Genomic DNA, 20,573 nt, shown 5'->3' with positions numbered 1-20,573 from the left:
ATAAGTGATCAGACGACCACAAGTACAAGTTTCCTAAATGAGCTAAAAAGAGAAGGCTTAAAAGTAAAAATTAAAAAGAAAATTTTTTTCAAAATTAAAAAAAAAATACAATTTTTTTTTACTCCCCCGCCTCTTTTTTTTTTTTTTTTTCTTTTTTTCCTTAAAAACAAAACATGTCTGGTATAATTGTGTCTGTAAAAGTCTGATCTATAAAAATATATAAAAGTATTGAACTTACTCTGTCGCCTCATTGGGGGGGCACAGGATCATGGGTGTTATGCTGCTGTCCACTAGGAGGCGACACTATGCATAATCTGAAAAAGATTAACCGTGGCTCCTCCTCTGCAGTATACAGCGTCAGCCTTCTCCAGTTTTTGCTTAGTGTTGCATAGGAGGCACACCTAAAAAGTAAGGACATTTCTTCAGGGGGTTTCCCGATTGGTTCCCCCCTACAGACGACCACTAGAAACGTGGGACCTTAACCTGGTCCTGACAGCATTGCAGGAACCACCCTTCGAACCCCTTAAGGAGGTCCCGCTCCGCCTTCTATCCCAGAAGGTGGTTTTCCTGGTGGCAATCACCTCGCAACGCAGGGTGTCTGAACTGACAGCACTCTCCTGCAGACGGCCCTTTCTGGTTTTTCACCAGGACAAGGTAGTCCTCCATACGGTCCCATCTTTTCTTCCGAAGGTTGTGTCCAACTTCCACCTCAATGAGGAAATTTCACTGCCTTCCCTTTGTCCGGTCCCGGTTCATAGAGTGGAGAAGACTCTGCATACGCTTGACCTTGTCAGGGCATTGTGTATATATGTGTCTAGGACTGCGTCCTTCCGGAAGTCTGATTCTCTTTTCCTTCTTCCGGAAGGCGGCAGCAAGTTCTGCGAGCTTCCAAAGCTACCCTTGCCAGGCTGATCAAATCCACCATACAAGACGCCTACCGCCTTAATAATTCTCTTTTTCCAGCCGTTATTACGGCACACTCTACACGGGCGGTAGGGGCCTCCTGGGCCATTCGGCACCAGGCTTCGGCACAAGTGTGTAAGACGGCCACTTGGACTAGCCTACACATGTTTACTAAACACTACAGGGTTCATACCCAGTCCTCAGCGGACGCGAGCCTGGGTAGATGTGTTCTGCAGGCAGCAGTGCCCCAAGTGTAGGGGCCTGTCTGCACAATATTCGTCCATTGCTTCCCACCCAGGGACTGCTTTGGGACGTCCCATGGTCCTGTGTCCCCCAATGAGGCGACAGAGTAAAGGAGATTTTTGTGTACTCACCGTAAAATCTCTTTCTCTTAGCCTCTAATTGGGGGACACAGCTCCCACCCTGTTGCCCTTCCGGGCCGTTGTTACTGTTGAGATCTCATATTGTTTTCTTGAGCTCGTACATAGTTGCCTTCTTATAGGCATGGTTATGTTATTCATGTTACGTTCCTCCTAATGCTTTTGCACAAGCACAAGCTGACGCCGTCCAGGGGTGTATACTGCAGAGGAGCCACGGTTAATCTTTTTCAGATTATGCATAGTGTCGCCTCCTAGTGGGGGTATGTGTCTTCCAGCAGCACGGGGGGGCATGTGTCTTCCAGCAGCACGGGGGGGGTAGGGAATGTGTCTGCCAGCAGCACAGAAGGGGGCATGTGTCTGCCAGCAGCAGGGGGGGTGGCATGTGCCTGCCAGCAGCACGGGGGGGACTTGTGTCTGCCAGCAGCACAGGGGGGGCATATAGTGACCCAGGGGGGGCATGTGCCTGCCAGCACAGGGGGCCTATAGTGACCCAGGGGGGCATGTGTCTGCCAGCACAGGGGGCCTATAGTGACCCAGGGGGGCATGTGTCTGCCAGCACAGGGGGCCTATAGTGACCCAGGGGGGCATGTGTCTGCCAGCACAGGGGGCCTATAGTGACCCAGGGGGGCATGTGTCTGCCAGCACAGGGGGCCTATAGTGACCCAGGGGGGCATGTGTCTGCCAGCACAGGGGGCCTATAGTGACCCAGGGGGGCATGTGTCTGCCAGCACAGGGGGCCTATAGTGACCCAGGGGGGCATGTGTCTGCCAGCACAGGGGGCCTATAGTGACCCATGGGAGCATGTGTCTGCCAGCACAGGGGGCCTATAGTGACCCAGGGGGGGGCATGTGCCTGCCAGCAGCACAGGGGGGCATATAGTGACCAGGGGGGCATGTGCCTGCCAGCAGCACAGGGGGGCATACAGTGATCCAGGGGGGCATGTGTCTGCCAGCAGCACAGGGGGGCATATAGGGACCAGGGGGGCATGTGCCTGACAGCAGCACAGGGGGGCATATAGTGACCAGGGGGGCATGTGCCTGACAGCAGCACAGGGGGGCATGTGCTAGCACAAGAATGGGGGTTGTATAGATACCAGGATGAGGGACATATGATTTGTAAGACGGACACTGGCGTTATAAGACAGACCCCAATTTAACATAAAAAAACATTTTTTTCTCTTTTTCTTCACCAAATTTTGGGGTGCGTCTTATAATCAGGTGCGTCTTATAAAGCGAAAAATACGGTAATTGACAGATGCATCTAAGGAGTTAAACAACAGCGATCGGAGCTTGGTCCTATTGCTGCTTTTAGAGGCAGATGCCAGCTGTGTAATTCTGCCGACATCTGCACTGCGTAGAGCTTCTGAGCCCGCTCCACACACCCCGACCTGCTCCATGATAGATATATCCTTCATTCAGTGTTAAGGGGTTAATATCGCAGGGATCGCCTGCTCCTCCAATGCATTACTGTTGTGACCAGGTATTTGTAAGTACGGTAGCTTTTTTTTTTTTTCTATGATGTGTTTTGGATTTCTGTCCTTTTCAGTGAATTCCTATCCTTAGGTTAAGTTAGGTGGGGTCCGACATTTGACACCCCCACTGATCGGCTGTTCCCAGACCCAGCAGCGGACCAGTGTAAGCAGAGTATGGTGCCGGAATACCACAGCGCCATACCCTGTGTAGTGGTCATTTTTGGTACTGCAGCTCAGCTCCCATCGATTTCGGTAGGAGCTGAGATGCTGTACCCGAGAACGGCCATCTAAGGGTGGGTTAATATCTAAGTGCTGCAATGTAATCGTTTTTCTAAATCATTGTATTAGGAAATGTCACTTTGGATCCATAGTACGGACCACCCTAGATATGTCCTAGGGGCTGCACTTAACCACCACCATAATTCATTAAAGGGAACCTGTCAGTTTTTTTTTTTTTCTCTGAACCGGCCCCCCCGGACGCACTATTGTGCTATTATTGTTTGTATTGGTGTTTAAATGTGCGCGTCCTATCGGCCTATTTTCTACTCTCCTGTGGTTTTTTTCCAGGTTCTTGAGCGTTTGGAGAAAAGTCATCAGGAAGATATGGAGCGACGTAGAGCCGAAGTTCTGGAGCGACATCACAAGGTCCGGACAGGAGGCACTTTGGACTTTGTCTTTTTAATATATTTTCTCTGCCACTAATTAGCGGTGGATTTAAGGGAACCTGTTGGCACATTGTTACAAATAGCAGTAGTGGTGCAGCTCTGTACTCCAGGACATATATACCTTTATTAAGGAGATCTGGTGTGTCAGTCGTGAGAAAACTAAAGTAAAAGCCACATGCAAATCAGGCTGGAAGTGCACTGGGGGCGGGTCACTGCATTTTTCAAATTCATCGTCACACCCCCAATGCACTTTCAGTCTGATTTGCATATGGATTTCCGCTAGATTTCTCATGACCGGCACGTGGAATATCTACAATAAAGGTCAGCTCCTATGCAGCAGTGCAACTACTTCCAGATGTAAAACCGTGCATACATGTTCTGATCTTGGATGTGGTGGTCAGTGTTGGTGGCTCATCCATGGAATAGGGTTAAAAAAATACATCTGGGTTTCTCAGGAAGCATCCGATCTGCAAAAAGAGGATTCTGCGACACCGGGTGAATTGTACCTGGCTATCAAGAAGATGACCCAAGCGTTGGACTTTGAGACACAGGTATCCTCCTACAATAAATAGATATTCATGAAGCAGATCACATATTCTGTTCCCGACAGTTTTTCCAATTATTCCATTTCCAATTTTTACTTTAGATGAAGGACCTGTTGCAAGAGAAGCGGGATGCATTGCAGAGCGACCACAAAAGAAAAGTAGAGCGTATGAAAGAGGAACATGAGCAGGTTCTGGAGAGGACACGGAATCAGCTGGAGGACGAGGTAGGGCATGTTTCCTCCACGTAAAGCCACCAACTAGAATCCATTTTCAGGACCCAATCCGTTGGCCACGACCGTGGTCTCTGGATGCTGTGGAAGCCCTGAGAACTTCTTCTTGCCTAACGGCCTCCTCGTCCCTTGTGATTAGCCAGACGCGATGCCATTCGTTCATCAGGCCCTGATAATGATGGCAAACCTGGCTGGCTAATCAGATGAAGAGCTGTCAGGAAACAAGTGGTTCTCCTGGTTCTCACCCAATGGCCATAGATTATTGATGTGGCCCATGGATCAGGTCCTGTACCAGATCTACCACCCATGTTTGTCATTGCATAGTCCCACATTGCCATACGTCACCACCCGTTGTAAAACGGGTTATACCATGAAGATACATTTTATGTTCGATTCCCCGCAGCTGCATGTCTCGTGGCTGTAAGACAGGCGCAACCCATGCAGAGATTGCCTGTTTGTCAGACAATCCCTACATGTGTTGAACAGCCATGAGATGTGCAGCTGCGAGGACTAGAACATATTTTTCGAACACGCCGAAGTCCCTCGGTTAGCACCCGAGCATGCTCAGATAACACCTTATCTGAGTACGTTCATTCATCACAAATTATTTAATCATCCTTCATCTGCAATATTCCTGTCCCCATGAGACCCACAGTCTGATGTCCACATTTTAGGGTCACATACAGTAAAGCCAATCAATAGAAACATGACTTTAGAAGCAGGGGTGCTCATGAAACCCTCAGAAATACACGGCTAGAACACGCAAACTCCATGCAGATGTTGTCTACGACCCGTGTTGTTCTCTTTTACATCTGCCGTTAGGAACAGAGACAAAGGTCACAAATGCTGGAAAAGTTAAAAGATGAGTTGGAAAGGATAATGCGGCTGCATGAAGAGGAGCTGGAGATCCAACGGCGGGAGCAGGAGAGGCGTCTAGAAGAACGGCAGCGAGGTTACCAGGATCAGGTTCTTGTCCCGGCATATGTTCATAGGTTGTAGGTCACGCTGAAGCATCTTTACTTGTATTTCTTTATGTCACCTCTTAATTTAGGAGAACAAATTACAGGAGTTAGAGCAAAACCTGGAGATCAGACGAAAACAGCTGGTAATGAAGACGAGTCAGCTGGACCGAGAGGTAACGAGCTGCTTGGTCACAAGAAGAATTATTATTATAGCGCCATTTATTCTATGGCGCTTTACATGTGAGGAGGGGTATACATAGTGAAAACGAGTAAAGTAATCTTAAGCAATACAAGTCACGACTGGTACAGGAGGAGAGAGGACCAATCTGGCAGGAACAGAGGAGCAATGGGGTATGTATAGGTGACTATTTGCTATTATGTTTTACCATAATGGGTCCATATGTAAAGTTATAGAAAAGCCCCTTTAATAACACACGCAGGTCATATAGTCTCAGACATCTGTACTTGTTTGGGGTAATTCATTTACATCTAGTACAGAAGCTCCTGCCAAGCTTTTGGTGATCTGCTGGATGTGATGTCTTCTTTTAGGCAGAAGCTTTGGCTCAGAAAAGAGAGGACCTGGAGGTGCAAGAAAAGGAGCTGGAGACGAAAGCAGAGGTGACTGTCCATACTGTTATGGGTGTATGTAGAGGTCCAAGATGTCTTGCAGAAATGATAGTAGAGGCACAGTCCTACCTGTGTGACCATTGCACAAAGTCTGCACTCACTGTCGTACAGCAATAAGTGCAACTTTGAAAAGGAAAAAAACTTTAATGCAAATTATCCAGTTGTCTCTTTATACAGTTTAGGTGCTCAACCTGCTTGTGCATCCACATAGCAGAAAGCCCCTTGTAGCAATGGCTTAGACCCAGCAGTCGGATCCATACTGACCAGAACTTACAGTATGTTCTCAGTGTTACAGAAATCCATTTTTCTCCTTCGCCACATTGGGGGACACAGGACCATGGGTGTTATGCTGCTGTCACTAGGAGGCTGACACTAAGCTGAGACAAAAGAAGCCTTTATTACTAGAGATGAGCAAACCGATTTGTAGGACCAAGGTTCGGCGTCCATGTCAGCACTCCATGATGGATGAACCAGGGTCCTGAGGACTTCCTCTGGCATTGACGGGGCTTCTGTGACATTGTGACGTCTTGTGGGTCCTTGTCACGAGGCCTCACGTGAGGTCACGGCATCGCACCACAATAACATGGGACCCAGGATGCCAGCATTTGAGTGTCTCTTGGGAAAGTTTGAAGGACCCTAGTCCATCTGTCATGAAGTACCGGTATGGGCGCCAGACAAATCGGGATAAATGTACAATCACTAGATGTTCAACTCGGTGATCAGAAATGGACATAAATAGTTATAAACTCCTCGTCGGAATGAGCTCACTGATGGATTCTCAGTTAATTCATTATTGTTCTCCTTCCCTCGTAGAGCGTCAAGTCTCGGGAAACTGCACTTGTGGAGCAGAGACAACTCAATGAATTAATCCAACTGAAACACAGGGAACTTGAAGAGGTTCAAGACCAGAAGGCCGAATTGGAGGCCCAATTAGAAAACCTCCAGGGCCGGTGCGGCCGTCTTCAGAAAATGGCCAAGTAAATTCTATTCTGTCTGTAAGAAATAAAATAATCGCCCAGTATCACTATTATTTCACTGGAGCTAGCAAATATATTTTCTGCAGTGACCTGGAGGAAGAAGTCCGCAAGAAACGCAAGGAGCCGAAGAAAGAGGAAAGCGAAGATCCTGGGGAGACCGAACTCCGCGTAGAGGACCTAGTGAAGTCAGAGGGCCTCATCCGTACCACGTCCTCTCCGGTCATTATTCATTATTGCATACGATTTTGTTCTAGTTTTTAGTTGTCGGAGATTTATTACATTTCTAGGTTGTGAATTGTCACGGATCTCTCTTCGTGGTGTCACTAATTCGTCACGTGTCCGCTCTCAGCACTTGACTTGGGGTTATCCCTGCAAGGGTTAATCTATCTCCCCACTCTCAGTCCAGCATTCAACCTCTGTCCTATGCTGTAATGGGAGCATAAATTACACACTTACCCAGGCCACACACCCGCTCATACACGCTGCCACCACTCACCGAATACACGGGCGATGAGTCCCAGACTATTACTAATACTACCACTCATAAGGCTCACACAGGTTAAGGCTATGGATTCTTTAGAACATTCAAGGTTCAACTTATTAAAGTTTTATGCTTTAATACAAAAAGGATCAGTGCTTACAGTTAGAAAAAGGTATAAAAATATGATAATAAAAAGACATACAACTATGCAAAACAGTACAAAATAAACAGGAGAAAACTTACAGAAATAGCTAACTTAAAGGGACACTGTCGCCTGAATTTGGAGGGAACAATCTTCAGCCATGGAGGCGGAGTTTTGGGGTTTTTGATTCACCCTTTCCTTACCCGCTGGCTGCAATATTGGATTGAAGTTCATTCTCTGTCCTCCGTAGTACATGCCTGCGCAAGGCAATTTTGCCTTGCGCAGGCGTGTACTATGGAGGACAGAGAATGAACTTCAATCCAATATTGCAGCCAGCGGGTAAGGAAAGGGTGAATCAAAAACCCCAAAACCCCGCCTCCATGGCTGAAGATTGTTCCCTCCAAATTCAGGTGACAGTGTCCCTTTAAAGTCTGCTTCTTCTCCCTGAGGGGAAGGGGTGAACATGGAGTTGGTGGAAAACATCAGTTTCCCAGCCTGCCCTCACATGTGAACACGATTCTATGTATACAGGCCTAATTTATAGATTTACTCTGGAGGTCAGACTTCCAGACCAGCCCCTCAGGCCAACACCATAACTGCTTGTTTTTGATTGGACCGCGGCCGCTCCCCCAATGAACACACCATTTGCTCCGAGATTCCCTGTGTAAAAGTTCCCACAGATAGGCAGTGTCAGGCTGCAATTGACCTCTCTCTTCCAAAGAGCTAGGAGGTGTCAAATGTTCCCTTTTTTCTTGGTTCCCAGCACGACCCTCTGGTGAGATTGGAGACAGAAGTCTGCTGTCTCAGGAAAATACATATTAACACCTGGGTGAGATTTGCAGCCTTCAGGACAGTTTACATTATTACTAGTCACACAATAAACCTAGACATGGTTCACTACACACGCACACACACACATCGTAGCCATTAGGTTTGGATGAGCTGCGTGCTATGTAAATAGTGCAAGTGCGCTGTAGCTTGCCGTAGGTGCGCTGTAGCTCGTTGCAGGTGCGCTGTAGCTTTTCGCAGGTGCGCTGTAGCTCGCCGCAGGTGCTCTGTAGCTCGCCGCAGGTGCTCTGTAGCTCGCCGCAGGTGCTCAGGTGCTCTGTAGCTTTTTGCAGGTGCTCTGTAGCTTTTTGCAGGTGCGCTGTAGCTTTTTGCAGGTGCGCTGTAGCTTTTTGCAGGTGCGCTGTAGCTTGCCGCAGGTGCTCTGTAGCTTGCTGCAGGTGCTCTGTAGCTTGCCGCAGGTGCCATGTTTGCAGTTGCTACATCCGATCCTATGGCCTGTTCCTTTCTCCGCCTTGCATAGGACCGGAATAATGACATTGCTTTTTTGCTTTCTTTTGTCTCGCAGTATCGGACAGCGCGTCCGAACGCGTCCGTGACTCCTGTACACATCCCAGCACTGGACTCCAGCATTGATGAGTGAGTTGGGCTCCACATATGGAGCTATTCGCGTTCTCGATAATAAGAAGTCATAGGCTGAAGATGGCCATGCACATTAGATAACTGTCCACAGTAAAGTCCCCCATACACAGTACATAGCTGTCAGCTGAACGTCTCCTCTAGTACCTACTTATCTCTCGTCGGACATTGGACATGCCGGATCCTTCTCTTCCCTGGCATCATGTGTCTGGGAAGAGTCGAGAAGCCTCCATACACGTCAGAATAATATGATTGAGGGTCTTAAGCCGCTGCCAAAATCATCTGTGGCTCATCTGCCCACAGAACAAAAGGATTATGTGTCCCTCTAAAATCAGCGGGTTCTGATGAATATTACCCGATGTGTATGGGGGCCTTAAAGGGATTTGATTCAACATAAACTTTTCTTTGCTCTCTATCCCTGGGTCCAGTGCTGAGTCTCCCAGTGTCAGTGATTATCTGCAGCACTGTCATCATGTCTACAGCGCTGCAGCCAATCCACGAGCGACTCTAGCCATCAACTCTGGCAGAGCCACTGAGCTCACTGATTGGGGAGAGGAGGGTGAGTACACAACACTTTATGTTAAAACAAGGTGTCTAGTATTAGAAAATACGATATCAGTATTGGGATAAAATAGGATTATTATTATTATTTTTTTTTTTTTTTTACAATTCAGGTTTGAAAACGATCCTGGTACTACATAGGGTTTAAAGGGAATTACAGAAGCCTCCGGGCATTTCATAACTCCCACAGACTATAATGGAGAGAGCCACACACATGCACAGCCTCTCTTCATTTTTGGGGTGCTGAACGGAGGTACTCCGGTTACACGGGGGGAGTCCCTGAGATTGAACAGCGTCACTTTGTTATACTATACCTTGTGCCTGGCCAGAGATGGTAGTACACGGTCTAAGAACACAAAGGACACCAATAGAGAATACTCCCTTTAAAGTTTTATCAGACATAGCTCAGTAAGAGATCTGCCCTTACTTATGAATCAGTCTTAAAGAGAAAGTGTCATCTTATTTGTATTACATTGTTGGAACCATTGGAGCAGTGACAACAGACAGATACACTGGCTTTTCTGTATAGACTTGGAAAGAATGAGCAGAGAAGTCTCATTTCTATTACACAGTCTTAAGGTACCGTCACATTTAGCGACGCTGCAGCGATACCGACAACAATGTCGATCGCTGCAGCGTCGCTGTTTGGTCGCTGGAGAGCTGTCACACAGACAGCTCTCCAGCGACCAACGATCCCGAGGTCCCCGGGTAACCAGGGTAAACATCGGGTTACTAAGCGCAGGGCCGCGCTTAGTAACCCGATGTTTACCCTGGTTACCAGCGTAAAAGTAAAAAGAACAAACAGTACATACTTACCTACCGCTGTCTGTCCCCGGCGCTCTGCTTCTCTGCACTCCTCCTGCACTGACTGTGAGCACAGCGGCCGGAAAGCAGAGCGGTGACGTTACCGCTCTGCTTTCCGGCTGACCGACGCTCACAGCCAGAGCAGAGAAGCAGAGCGCCGGGGACAGACAGCGGTAGGTAAGTATGTACTGTTTGTTTTTTTTACTTTTACGCTGGTAACCAGGGTAAACATCGGGTTACTAAGCGCTGCCCTGCGCTTAGTAACCCGATGTTTACCCTGGTTACCTGGGGACCTCGGGATCGTTGGTCGCTGGAGAGCTGTCTGTGTGACAGCTCTCCAGCGACCAAACAGCGACGCTGCAGCGATCGACATCGTTGTCGGTATCGCTGCAGCGTCGCTGAGTGTGAAGGTACCTTTAGTAAGTTATCTCCAATCCATAGAATTAGTGATACCCTGCTGATCACATTGATCTTGAGAACGAAGCTCCAAAATGCCCCTTTAAATTGGAGCAGTGATAACAGGTACACTCCTGGCTTTTCTGTATAGACCTTACCAGCTTTACTGTACAGACTAGGAAAGAATGAACAGAGAAATCTCATTTCCATTACATGGGCTTAGTAAGCTATTTCCAATCCATAGATAGATTGATGGAGCTGTGGCCTCCAGACATTGTCCATGAGAATAGCAGGTAGCGGAGAAATATCTAATTAAAAGACCATTTCACCTAACTAGCTGTCAGCCCGGTTTACCTTCCACGATTAGCAGGAAAAGAGCGTTCATAGGAATGATAATCATGCAATGTAAATTCAGGCTAACACCATACACAGGTGTCCAGGTTATGGTCCCCGGCTGGATCTTTAAAGTGTATTTTCTCTCAGCATTTTAAAAAATGATATACTTGCCAGTATCTGATTCATGCTGCTGCGGTTTGGGCCTCATGAATCAGGTGACCGGTTCCCTTTAAAGGTAAAACTAAAAAAAAAAAACACATTATTTATCTTCTACAGATTTGTACCTGATTAATAAAAGTATAGTTAAAAAAATGACGCATTCCGTTTAGCAAAATGTTTTTATTTGACTTAATCATTCTCCCTCTTCCATGGTTTCTTTCCAGCATGCGTTCTTACATATCATCACAAGGAGCTTCAATTCAGAGGGCCAAGGATTTTTTACGCCTTCAGACCCGGTCCATGTGCCGTCGACAGACTGTGCTGAAAGCAGCCAAACAGCAGTGGCGTCACAACGTACACGAGTCTCAGGATCTACAGGAGTCTCTAAAGCTGGACGGCATCAGGAGGAACCTGGAGGAGGTAAATGGCTGTATTACATCTATTTAGTGTGCAGGCATCGTACCCACATGTGCCTGGGTGAGATGCGTCTAGAAAGGATGGCCGAAACGCATCTGGCGTGGGTGGCCGAAACGCATCTGGCGTGGGTGGCCGACCTACTGACGTCTTGGAGTGATCGGCAGTGAACTTGCACTCATCCTTGAGACATGTGATGTGCAGCACTTCTTCTGTTTAAAGGGGTTGGCCTCTACTTCCGCTCATGTGGCATGTGATGTAAAAACTGCAAAATGAGCCATTTTTTAAGTAGACTACCTATTTTACCCCATTCCCGCTATTCCACGTGATGTTCCCATTGGTTTCTCGTGATGTGAATGCACGGAGACTGCCTCCAAGTGATGTAACTGTGAAGATCCTTCCTGCCCCAGAGTCCAGAAGGAGAAACCGTCAGACGGAAAGTCTCAAACGATGGCATAAAATCATATGGTACTCGCCCTCCCCTGGTCCAGCGCCGACTCCCCACTTCTGTTTTGTGATTTGGCTGCAGTGGTAACATTGACAGCTGACATCACTGCTGCAGCCAATCATTGACCTTAACAGCACTGAATATGTAGACTGCACACGCTGCGGAGCTCAGTGATTGGCTGCAGCAGTGCCTTGTGCTTTTGACATGACTTCACCGCTACAGCTAAAATACAGAGACAGGAGCAGCAGCGGAGGGCAGCCCTGGATCGGGGAGGGCAGCCCTGGATCGGAGAGGGCGAGTGCTATCTGATCCTGTTACTTTACACGAGTGCCATAAAACGGGAACACATTTTTAAAAAGTCAATAACCCGTTTTTAGGAGCAGGGAAAACTGATGCGCATAGGGTGGAGCTGACCCTTGCAGTGACTTTCATATTGTGATCTCTCTGTCCATCCCCGGGTTAATTTAAATAATAAAAAAAAAACTGATCCGTTGCATCAGGTTTTCCAATATTTGCAACAGATCCGTTTTTTTCAACAATTAGCCGGATCCTGCCTGACAGCGAAAAACTGATGTGTGAAAGTAGCCCAAGACAGGTTTTTAATTTTCCACCGAAAAAGGACAACACCTCCAATAAAAATAATACAGCACATACAAGGCATTTTATTCCACCCTCCATATAATGTTCACCCCACTGGATCAGGTTTTATGCAAGGAATTCTCCCCTATAGCAAAGTGAACTGGCCACGTTAGAATATTTTTGTACCTATTAACTATTCATTTCACCTCCACGGTTAAAGGGGATGTCAACTTCCACATTGTGACGTGAACGGCGCTGATGATGTTCCGTCTGCACCTATTGCCAAGACAGGCAGGTATTGTAAATGTGCACCATATCTATGGAGTGTGCACACATCCGGACAGGTGTATGCATATGGGTCCGAGTCATCATCAGTGCCACTCGCCTCTGGATGCGAACGTGACCGGCGCCAGACAACCCTTCTTCACTGTCTTCAAACTCCAGTTGTCAGGGTTAAATAATGGAGGATATGGCTCAACAGCTTAGAAACCATAGAAATGCAACACACAAAAATAATACAAATCACTCAATCGGAGTAGAAATTCACACAGAGATCATCATAGGCTGCAACAAAAAGAGAATGGAGACATACATACGGTATATAGTAAATATATAGATTTTATTGATGCATAAAATTTAAAAAAATATATATTAAAATTGTGGGGAGTAAGAAACCTAGCCAGTGGAAAGTTCACAAAAAACGTATTAGAACAACATATATGTGGAATGGGGTAATCAAAAAATACTGTTGTGTTCTAAGTAAGGTATTTAATATGTAAAGTGAAATGTAACAGCTTTATATCCAATATATAAATATAGTAATGAGGAGATGGTTGTAAGATATATAAATTGCACATATATCAATTAGGGAGCAGAGCAGCAAAGAAGTCAAGACCCCAGGACTCTGACGTACGTTTCGCCCTTGGCTTTCTCAAGGGGTCTTGACTTATATGTTCTTCTTTTTTTTTTTTTAATGGTTTGTTCCCTAATTCGTAGTTATAAGATAGATAAACTGCACACATGTCAATTATTGAGCATACCATAAAAAAAGATGAACAGCATTAGAAGTCAAGATGCAAGGACTCCTTGAGAAAGCCAGGAGCGAAACGTACATCTTAGTCCAGGGTTCTTGACTTATATGCTTGTTTTCTCTTTTTAGATATGTACCCTAATTGATAGTTATAAAATAGATAAACTACACGTATCAATTGGGGTACGTACCATAGAAAGAGACAAACAGAATAAAAGTCAAGAGTCCACTTACGCTTCGCCCTTGGTTTTCTCAAGGAGTCCTGGGGTCCTGACTTATATGCTGTTCTTGTCCTTTTTATGGTATGTATCCTCATTGATATATGTACTGGTAGTTAATCTATTTTATAACTATCAATTAGGGTGCAGACCATAAAAAGAGAAGAACGGCATTTTGAGTCAAGACCCCTGGGCTCCTTGAGAAAGCCAAGGACGAAACGTACGTCAGAGTCCTGGGGTCTTGACTTATATGCCGTCCTTCTCTTTTTTTTTTATGGTATGTTCCCTAATTGATACATGCAGTTTATTTATCTTATAACTATCTACTTACTATGTTTATATATTGGATATATAGCTGCTACATATTAAATCCTTTACTGAGAACACAACAGTATTTTTTGATTAACCCCTTCTACATACATGTTGTTCTAATAAGTTTGTCGTAAACTTGCCAGTTTTTATGCGTATTACTCCCCACAATTTTAATATATTTTTTTAATTTTATGCGTCAATAAAATCTAGCTTAGAAACCACGCTGTTATTTTATGGACAGCTGCGAGGGCCCGGTCTCCTCTCCCTCTTCCCACAAGAGTGCAGGCAGTTTACCGGCACCAGGAGAAAAATCCGGCATCTGTCACACAGGCAGGAGGCCATCTACCGGAGCGGGAGAGGAGAAGGTAAGCCACCGGATCAGCATGGGGTACGCTTACTATGCACCAGCGCCCAGCGGCATGATAATTACTGTATACATATTAGAGCCATTATTCAGGTATAACTGCACATCAGCTTCATTTTCAAGGGCGGCTTGTGGACTGTCTTGTATGGGGCATCCATCGCGATGTGCCATCGCTCATCGTATGCAGACCGCCATTGTTATTGGTGCAGCTCCGTCATCATTGGGGGGAGCACAGCGTTCGTTATGCACGTCTCCGTAGGTTTGGGAAGCGAATAACACTTTTCTGCCCGTGTTCCTGCAGGAATCCCGCAACCTTAAAGACATCCGCAGCACAATGGAGAAGGGACACGTATTGCTGCAGGAGAAGGAGCAGCGTCTGCAGGAGCTGGAGGACTCGCTCCTCGAGGAGGTAGACGCCTACAGAAAGGAATCCTGCTCCCTATGCAAGCGGCTAGTACACAACCCTGACATAAGCCCGCCCAAGAGTTAAGGACCATATCCAATGATCGCTTTATGCCACATTGCAGCAGACTATCACTATATTATCATCTCTGAGGGTCAGGCGTTATTCACGGTGATACACAACAACATTTTTCTGTTATCCACACCGTACACAGGCACATCTGTGGCCCGTAGTGGGGGCTGGCACAAGCGCTCTCTAGGGGGGCGGCAGTAACGCAGCAGATGGTGGGCTTGGCACGCAACTCTGCAGGGAGGTGTAGGCTTTCACAGCAAAAATGGATTTCAGTAGAGGATGATGATAATAATGCAGTCACTTGTTAATACACAATAACAGAACTTATGAAATCATCAGGATTTTTTTTTCGGGGAGGGGGGGGGATAGTTAAAGGTCACCGTGGCACTCGTGCAGTAGATAACACAGGATCCATCATTCACAATAGGAGATGTCACAGCTCACCTCCTCCTCCTGTACAATGACTGATAACACCTCTATATACAGGAGATAACATGGGATCCACCATTCACAATAGATGATTTCACAGCTCACCTCCTCTTCCTCCTGTACAATGACTGATAACACCTCTATAAACAGTAGATAACACGAGATCCACCATTCACAATAGATGATGTCACAGCTCACCTCCTCCTCCTGTACAATGACTGATAACACCTATGTACAGTAGATAACACAGGATCCACCATTCACAATAATGATGTCACAGCTCACCTCCTCCTCCTGTACAATGACTGATAACACCTATGTACAGTAGATAACACAGGATCCACCATTCACAATAGATGATGTCACAGCTCACCTCCTCCTCCTGTACAATGACTGATAACACCTATGTACAGTAGATAACACAGGATCCACCATTCACAATAGGTGATGTCACAGCTCACCTCCTCCTCCTGTACAATGACTGATATCTACTGTATATAGAGGTGTTATCAGTCATACAGGAGGAGGAGGTGCGCTGTGACATCACCTATTGTGAATGGTGGATCCTGTGTTATCTACTGTATATAGAGGTGTTAACACAGGATCCACCATTCACAATAGGTGATGTCACAGCGCACCTCCTCCTCCTGTATGACTGATAACACCTCTATATACAGGAGATAACACAGGATCCACCATTCACAATAGGTGATGTCACAGCTCACCTCCTCCTCCTGTACAATGACTGATAACACCTATGTACAGTAGATAACACAGGATCCACCATTCACAATAATGATGTCACAGCTCACCTCCTCCTCCTGTACAATGACTGATAACACCTATGTACAGTAGATAACACAGGATCCACCATTCACAATAGATGATGTCACAGCTCACCTCCTCCTCCTGTACAATGACTGATAACACCTATGTACAGTAGATAACACAGGATCCACCATTCACAATAGGTGATGTCACAGCTCACCTCCTCCTCCTGTACAATGACTGATATCTACTGTATATAGAGGTGTTATCAGTCATACAGGAGGAGGAGGTGCGCTGTGACATCACCTATTGTGAATGGTGGATCCTGTGTTATCTACTGTATATAGAGGTGTTAACACAGGATCCACCATTCACAATAGGTGATGTCACAGCGCACCTCCTCCTCCTGTATGACTGATAACACCTCTATATACAGGAGATAACACAGGATCCACCATTCACAATAGGTGATGTCACAGCGCACCTCCTCCTCCTGTATGACTGATAACACCTCTATATACAGTAGATAACACAGGATCCACCATTCACAATAGGTGATGTCACAGCTCACCTCCTCCTCCTGTACAATGACTGATAACACCTATGTACAGTAGATAACATAGCATATTTCTGAACCTTAAACTTTCCATCTTTTTAAGGTGTCGGAAGATGATACTCTGAAGAGCAGAAGGAACAAAAAATGTGTGACCTTTGATGTCAGTGACTCGGATGACACCAGTAGTGGGACCAGTATGGACGCACATAGAGGTGAGACTTACAGTACAGTCACTGTTGTGGAAATGACAGCGCTCTCCTGACTCGCCCATACACAGGGGGCAGAGTGGGGTTTCACCGCTTCAGAATCCTCTCTGGCTTCTTTTTTTTTATTTTGTTTTATTCAGCATGCCTGATTCTTTTTCCATTTGACGTCTGATGGAGGAGGGTTGGGGGCCCCTGTACACTATGCCCCCATACATACAGATTAGATCAGACCTGGGCAAAGTGCGATCCGCAGGCCACATCCGGCCCTCCAGCTTTTCCAGTCCGGCAGGCGGACAGAGACAGCCAAGTGGCTGAAAACAGTGACCCACGGGCCGCACCGTGCTCTCCCGCCTCCCGTCCGCTGTCACCGCTGTACGTGCATTGGTGGAGGAGGCGCCGCCGGCCTCCTCTTCAACTAATCAGTGTGTGAAACAGCTGACGTGATGACAGGAGCAGAGCGCCGGGGGAACGGGGGCAAGATGAGTATGTGGTGGTCTTTCCTTCATGGGTATGTGATGTTTGGCTGGACATGGGGAGCCTATGGGGGTCTCGAGCTGGATATGAGGAGGCTATGGGGTTCTGGTGCGGTACATGTGCAGGCTATGAGTGTCTCGTGCGGTACATGTGGAGCCTATAGGGGGTCATGCTTTACATGTGGAGCCTATAGGGGGGCTTGGGCTGTACATGTGGAGCCTATAGGGGGGCTTGGGCTGTACATGTGGAGCCTATAGGCGGCTCGTGCTTTACATGTGGAGCCTATAGGGGGCTCGTGCTGTACTGTGTATGGAGAGGCAGTGTGGGACTCGTGCTGTATATGGAGAGGCAGTTTGGGGGCCTGTGCTGTGTATAAGGGGCTGTGTTGGGGCTCATACGGCGTATAAGGGCTGCGGCGGTTAATACGGCATATAAGGGGCAGTGTGGGGTCTCATACAGTATGTAGGAGGATGTCAGCGTACTTAATTCTGCTCAATGTTAAGTAATATTGGTCTAAATAGATATAACTAATATTGAGCAGAAATAACTTCAGCCTTTTGGTTCGGCCTCCACAACAGTCACGGTCTCTCATGTGGCCCCTCGGTAAAATTACTTGCCCATCCCTGACGTGGATGGTTGGCTGATCCCGCCAGTGTCTGTGGATTTGGGGGCTTACTCCATGGATTATACGCTGCACTTATATGGTAAAGCAGAGCATGTCATGCATCAGGCAATGATCCTTCTTCCTACATTCTCCTTCCTTCATATTTCAGCCGCTGATGTTTCGGGATCACAGGGCAGCCTCCCCCTGAAGGTCCAGCACCTCACACAGTCCCTGCGTCACCTCACCGCCGAGCTGAACAGTGTGTTATCATCTCTCTCCTCCGACCCTCACGCCATACTCCAGCCGCCTCCTGCCATGACGGGGATCCCTGTTCCAGCCTACGCATCATTGTCCAGAATCAGTCCGGACATTGGCAGCCATCCTCTGTCCCCGTGGGCCTGGAGAACAAGTGTCCACTCCAGCGCTGCGTCTGCCTCTGCCGCCCAGACGGTGGACGCCATTATGGCAGAGAAATGGAGAAAGTATTTCCCAGGTAAAAAATATATTTCTCTATCGCCTTTCATTGGGGGACACAGGAACCATGGGTGTATGCTGCTGCCACTAGGAGGCTGACACTATGCAAATAAAAAAGTTAGCTCCTCCTCTGCAGTGTACACCCCACCGACAGGAAGTAGGATATTCAGTTTAGCTTAGTGTCAGTAGGAGGTGGACACGGGTCTTTCATTAGACCCTTATCTACCTCAATGTGCGTCGTTTCTTTTCAGATTTTCTGGAGGGATACAGGGTGAACAGTCACACCTGTAGTCCCACAATACGGACTATGAGTACGGCGTGTACTGCCACCCCGTATCCTCATAGATCACCCACCAGGACCAAGATCCTAGCACACAAGCGTGCTTAGAAGTCCGGTCCTGGCTCCGTCCCCCACCCACTCGCCCACCAGAGCCTGTCGGTTGGAGGAGACGAGGACGTCCATCAGCTCCCTGGACGTCTGATATTTTCCCACAGAATGAGGTTAGTAAGGACGGCGTGGGATTTTTTAGGTGAGTATTCCAAAGTACCTCTGGGTCCTTCATCAGTTCCAGGGTAGTCATTTGGGGGTCCCTTGGGATTTTTTCCAGGCTGTATTGACCTGGTTGACATTTTCTCATGGGGCGGGGGTCGTCGCCTCATTAGCGTGGCAGCCGCGCTGTTCTTGGCCTTACAGGCGGCCACGCTGCCTTTTTCCCCCCGCACTGTGCTCTGTCCCGATGCGGCGGCCGTGCGGCAGCCTCTGCCTTTTTTCCCCCTGCGGCTGCACTGTTTCTGTCCTGGCGCGGCGGCCTTATGGTAGCCGCGCCGATTTCCTTGCGGCCGCACTATTCTTTTCTGACACGGCGTGGCCGCCTCGCTGGCAGCCGCGCCGCTTTCTCCTGCGGCCGCACCGCTTTCTTCTGGTGCGGCGGCTTTGCAGGCACCGCCGCCGCTTCCTCCTACGGCCGCACTGTGCCCTTTTACCACGGCACGGCGGCCTTGCAGGAAACCGCGCCGCTTCACCCGCCGCCGCGGCCATTCCCGGCGGCCGCCGGCCTTAAATTTAGGCCCCGGCTTCTTCCGGGGCCTACTTCCGGCGCTGCGTCTCCTCCCACTTCCTTTCCCTCGGGCGGGCTTTTCTCCCGCCCGATTATTATCGGCAAGCTCCGCCCACCGCCGCCATCTTAATGCTCCTGGCCTGGCGGTTAAGCCCCGCCCACCACTCCCAGGCAGCCACAGATGCTTATTTCAGTGCCAGGAACGTTTTTCTTTGCACATCCTAAGAGTGCAAATTCCTGGCATCCTCGCATCTCCCCACTGCTGTTCTTCAGACCTGCAGCAAGTTTCGGACAAGAGTGCCCCAGATGTGTCTGCCTGTTCTCCTAGGGGCTATCGTTCCTGAGGAGCATCTTCAAGGCCGTGCAACCTTCCATCTGGATCCCGCAGTGTCTGCCGTGAGTACCTTTGCACCGCAGTTTGTCTCAATCCCCGGTCCCCTAGTCTTCTGACATTTACCTCAGGGGCCCGTTCGGTCTAATTTTAAGGAAGGTCACTCCCGACCTCCTACTTTTTCCTGTGCCTGTGCCTTAGTGAAACACTTTCAGGGTGCGTCTTGTAACCGCAAGCTTCCCTCAGACAGGCCTGCAGCAACCCACATTATGTTCACCACCCAAGACCCCCCCTGCTGCTCCGCCTCAGAGCGAAGTCCCCACCCCAGGCTGGGCCTCCCCTCTGTCTCTATCAATAGCGGATCTCACACGGGTGTCTCAGACCCTTGTGTCCGTGCTCGATCGGTTGCCCCTGCAGACTTCCGCAGTAGCCAGCGGGTCGCAAGAAGCTCCGTCCGAGTCTTCCAATACAGGCCGTGAAAGATCCAGACAGGAACGCTGGTCTGAGTTCTCTCCTCGGTCCATCTCGCCCCACGGTCCTTCTCTGTGGTCGACTTCCCCCTGATCCTCCCCTCCCTAGAGTAAGGCGAGGTTTTTCTCTGATGCGCCTTCGGAGGATAATTTGGGGCCGGAGTCTAACCAAATCATAACATGAGGGATATGGTTCAAGGCCTCATTGGAGCGTCCAATCTGACCTGTGGCATCAAAGATTCCTCGACGGAACCCGCAGATCAGGCGGTTTCGTTTAGACGGTCTAAATTACCTCCCAA

General features: G+C 48.0%; 1 protein-coding gene across 1 annotated transcript in view; it reads left to right on the top strand.

Moving 5' to 3' along the window:
• CEP164 (centrosomal protein 164) overlaps positions 1 to 20,573 on the top strand; it is an 86,719-nt gene that overhangs the window by 55,643 nt on the left and 10,503 nt on the right. Inside the window, exons 14-26 of the mRNA XM_069741940.1 lie at positions 3,322 to 3,399; positions 3,875 to 3,970; positions 4,066 to 4,188; positions 5,017 to 5,160; positions 5,246 to 5,329; positions 5,706 to 5,774; positions 6,597 to 6,760; positions 6,847 to 6,979; positions 8,738 to 8,808; positions 11,289 to 11,484; positions 14,731 to 14,838; positions 16,761 to 16,869; positions 18,111 to 18,434. Of these exons, the coding sequence (XP_069598041.1) occupies positions 3,322 to 3,399; positions 3,875 to 3,970; positions 4,066 to 4,188; positions 5,017 to 5,160; positions 5,246 to 5,329; positions 5,706 to 5,774; positions 6,597 to 6,760; positions 6,847 to 6,979; positions 8,738 to 8,808; positions 11,289 to 11,484; positions 14,731 to 14,838; positions 16,761 to 16,869; positions 18,111 to 18,434 (1,699 nt within the window). The remainder of the gene's footprint in view (positions 1 to 3,321; positions 3,400 to 3,874; positions 3,971 to 4,065; positions 4,189 to 5,016; positions 5,161 to 5,245; positions 5,330 to 5,705; positions 5,775 to 6,596; positions 6,761 to 6,846; positions 6,980 to 8,737; positions 8,809 to 11,288; positions 11,485 to 14,730; positions 14,839 to 16,760; positions 16,870 to 18,110; positions 18,435 to 20,573) is intronic.

The sequence above is a fragment of the Ranitomeya imitator genome, chromosome 10 (genome assembly GCF_032444005.1).
Source record: "Ranitomeya imitator isolate aRanImi1 chromosome 10, aRanImi1.pri, whole genome shotgun sequence".
Taxonomy (NCBI): Eukaryota; Metazoa; Chordata; class Amphibia; order Anura; family Dendrobatidae; genus Ranitomeya; species Ranitomeya imitator.
This window is presented reverse-complemented; position numbering and strand designations above follow the sequence as displayed.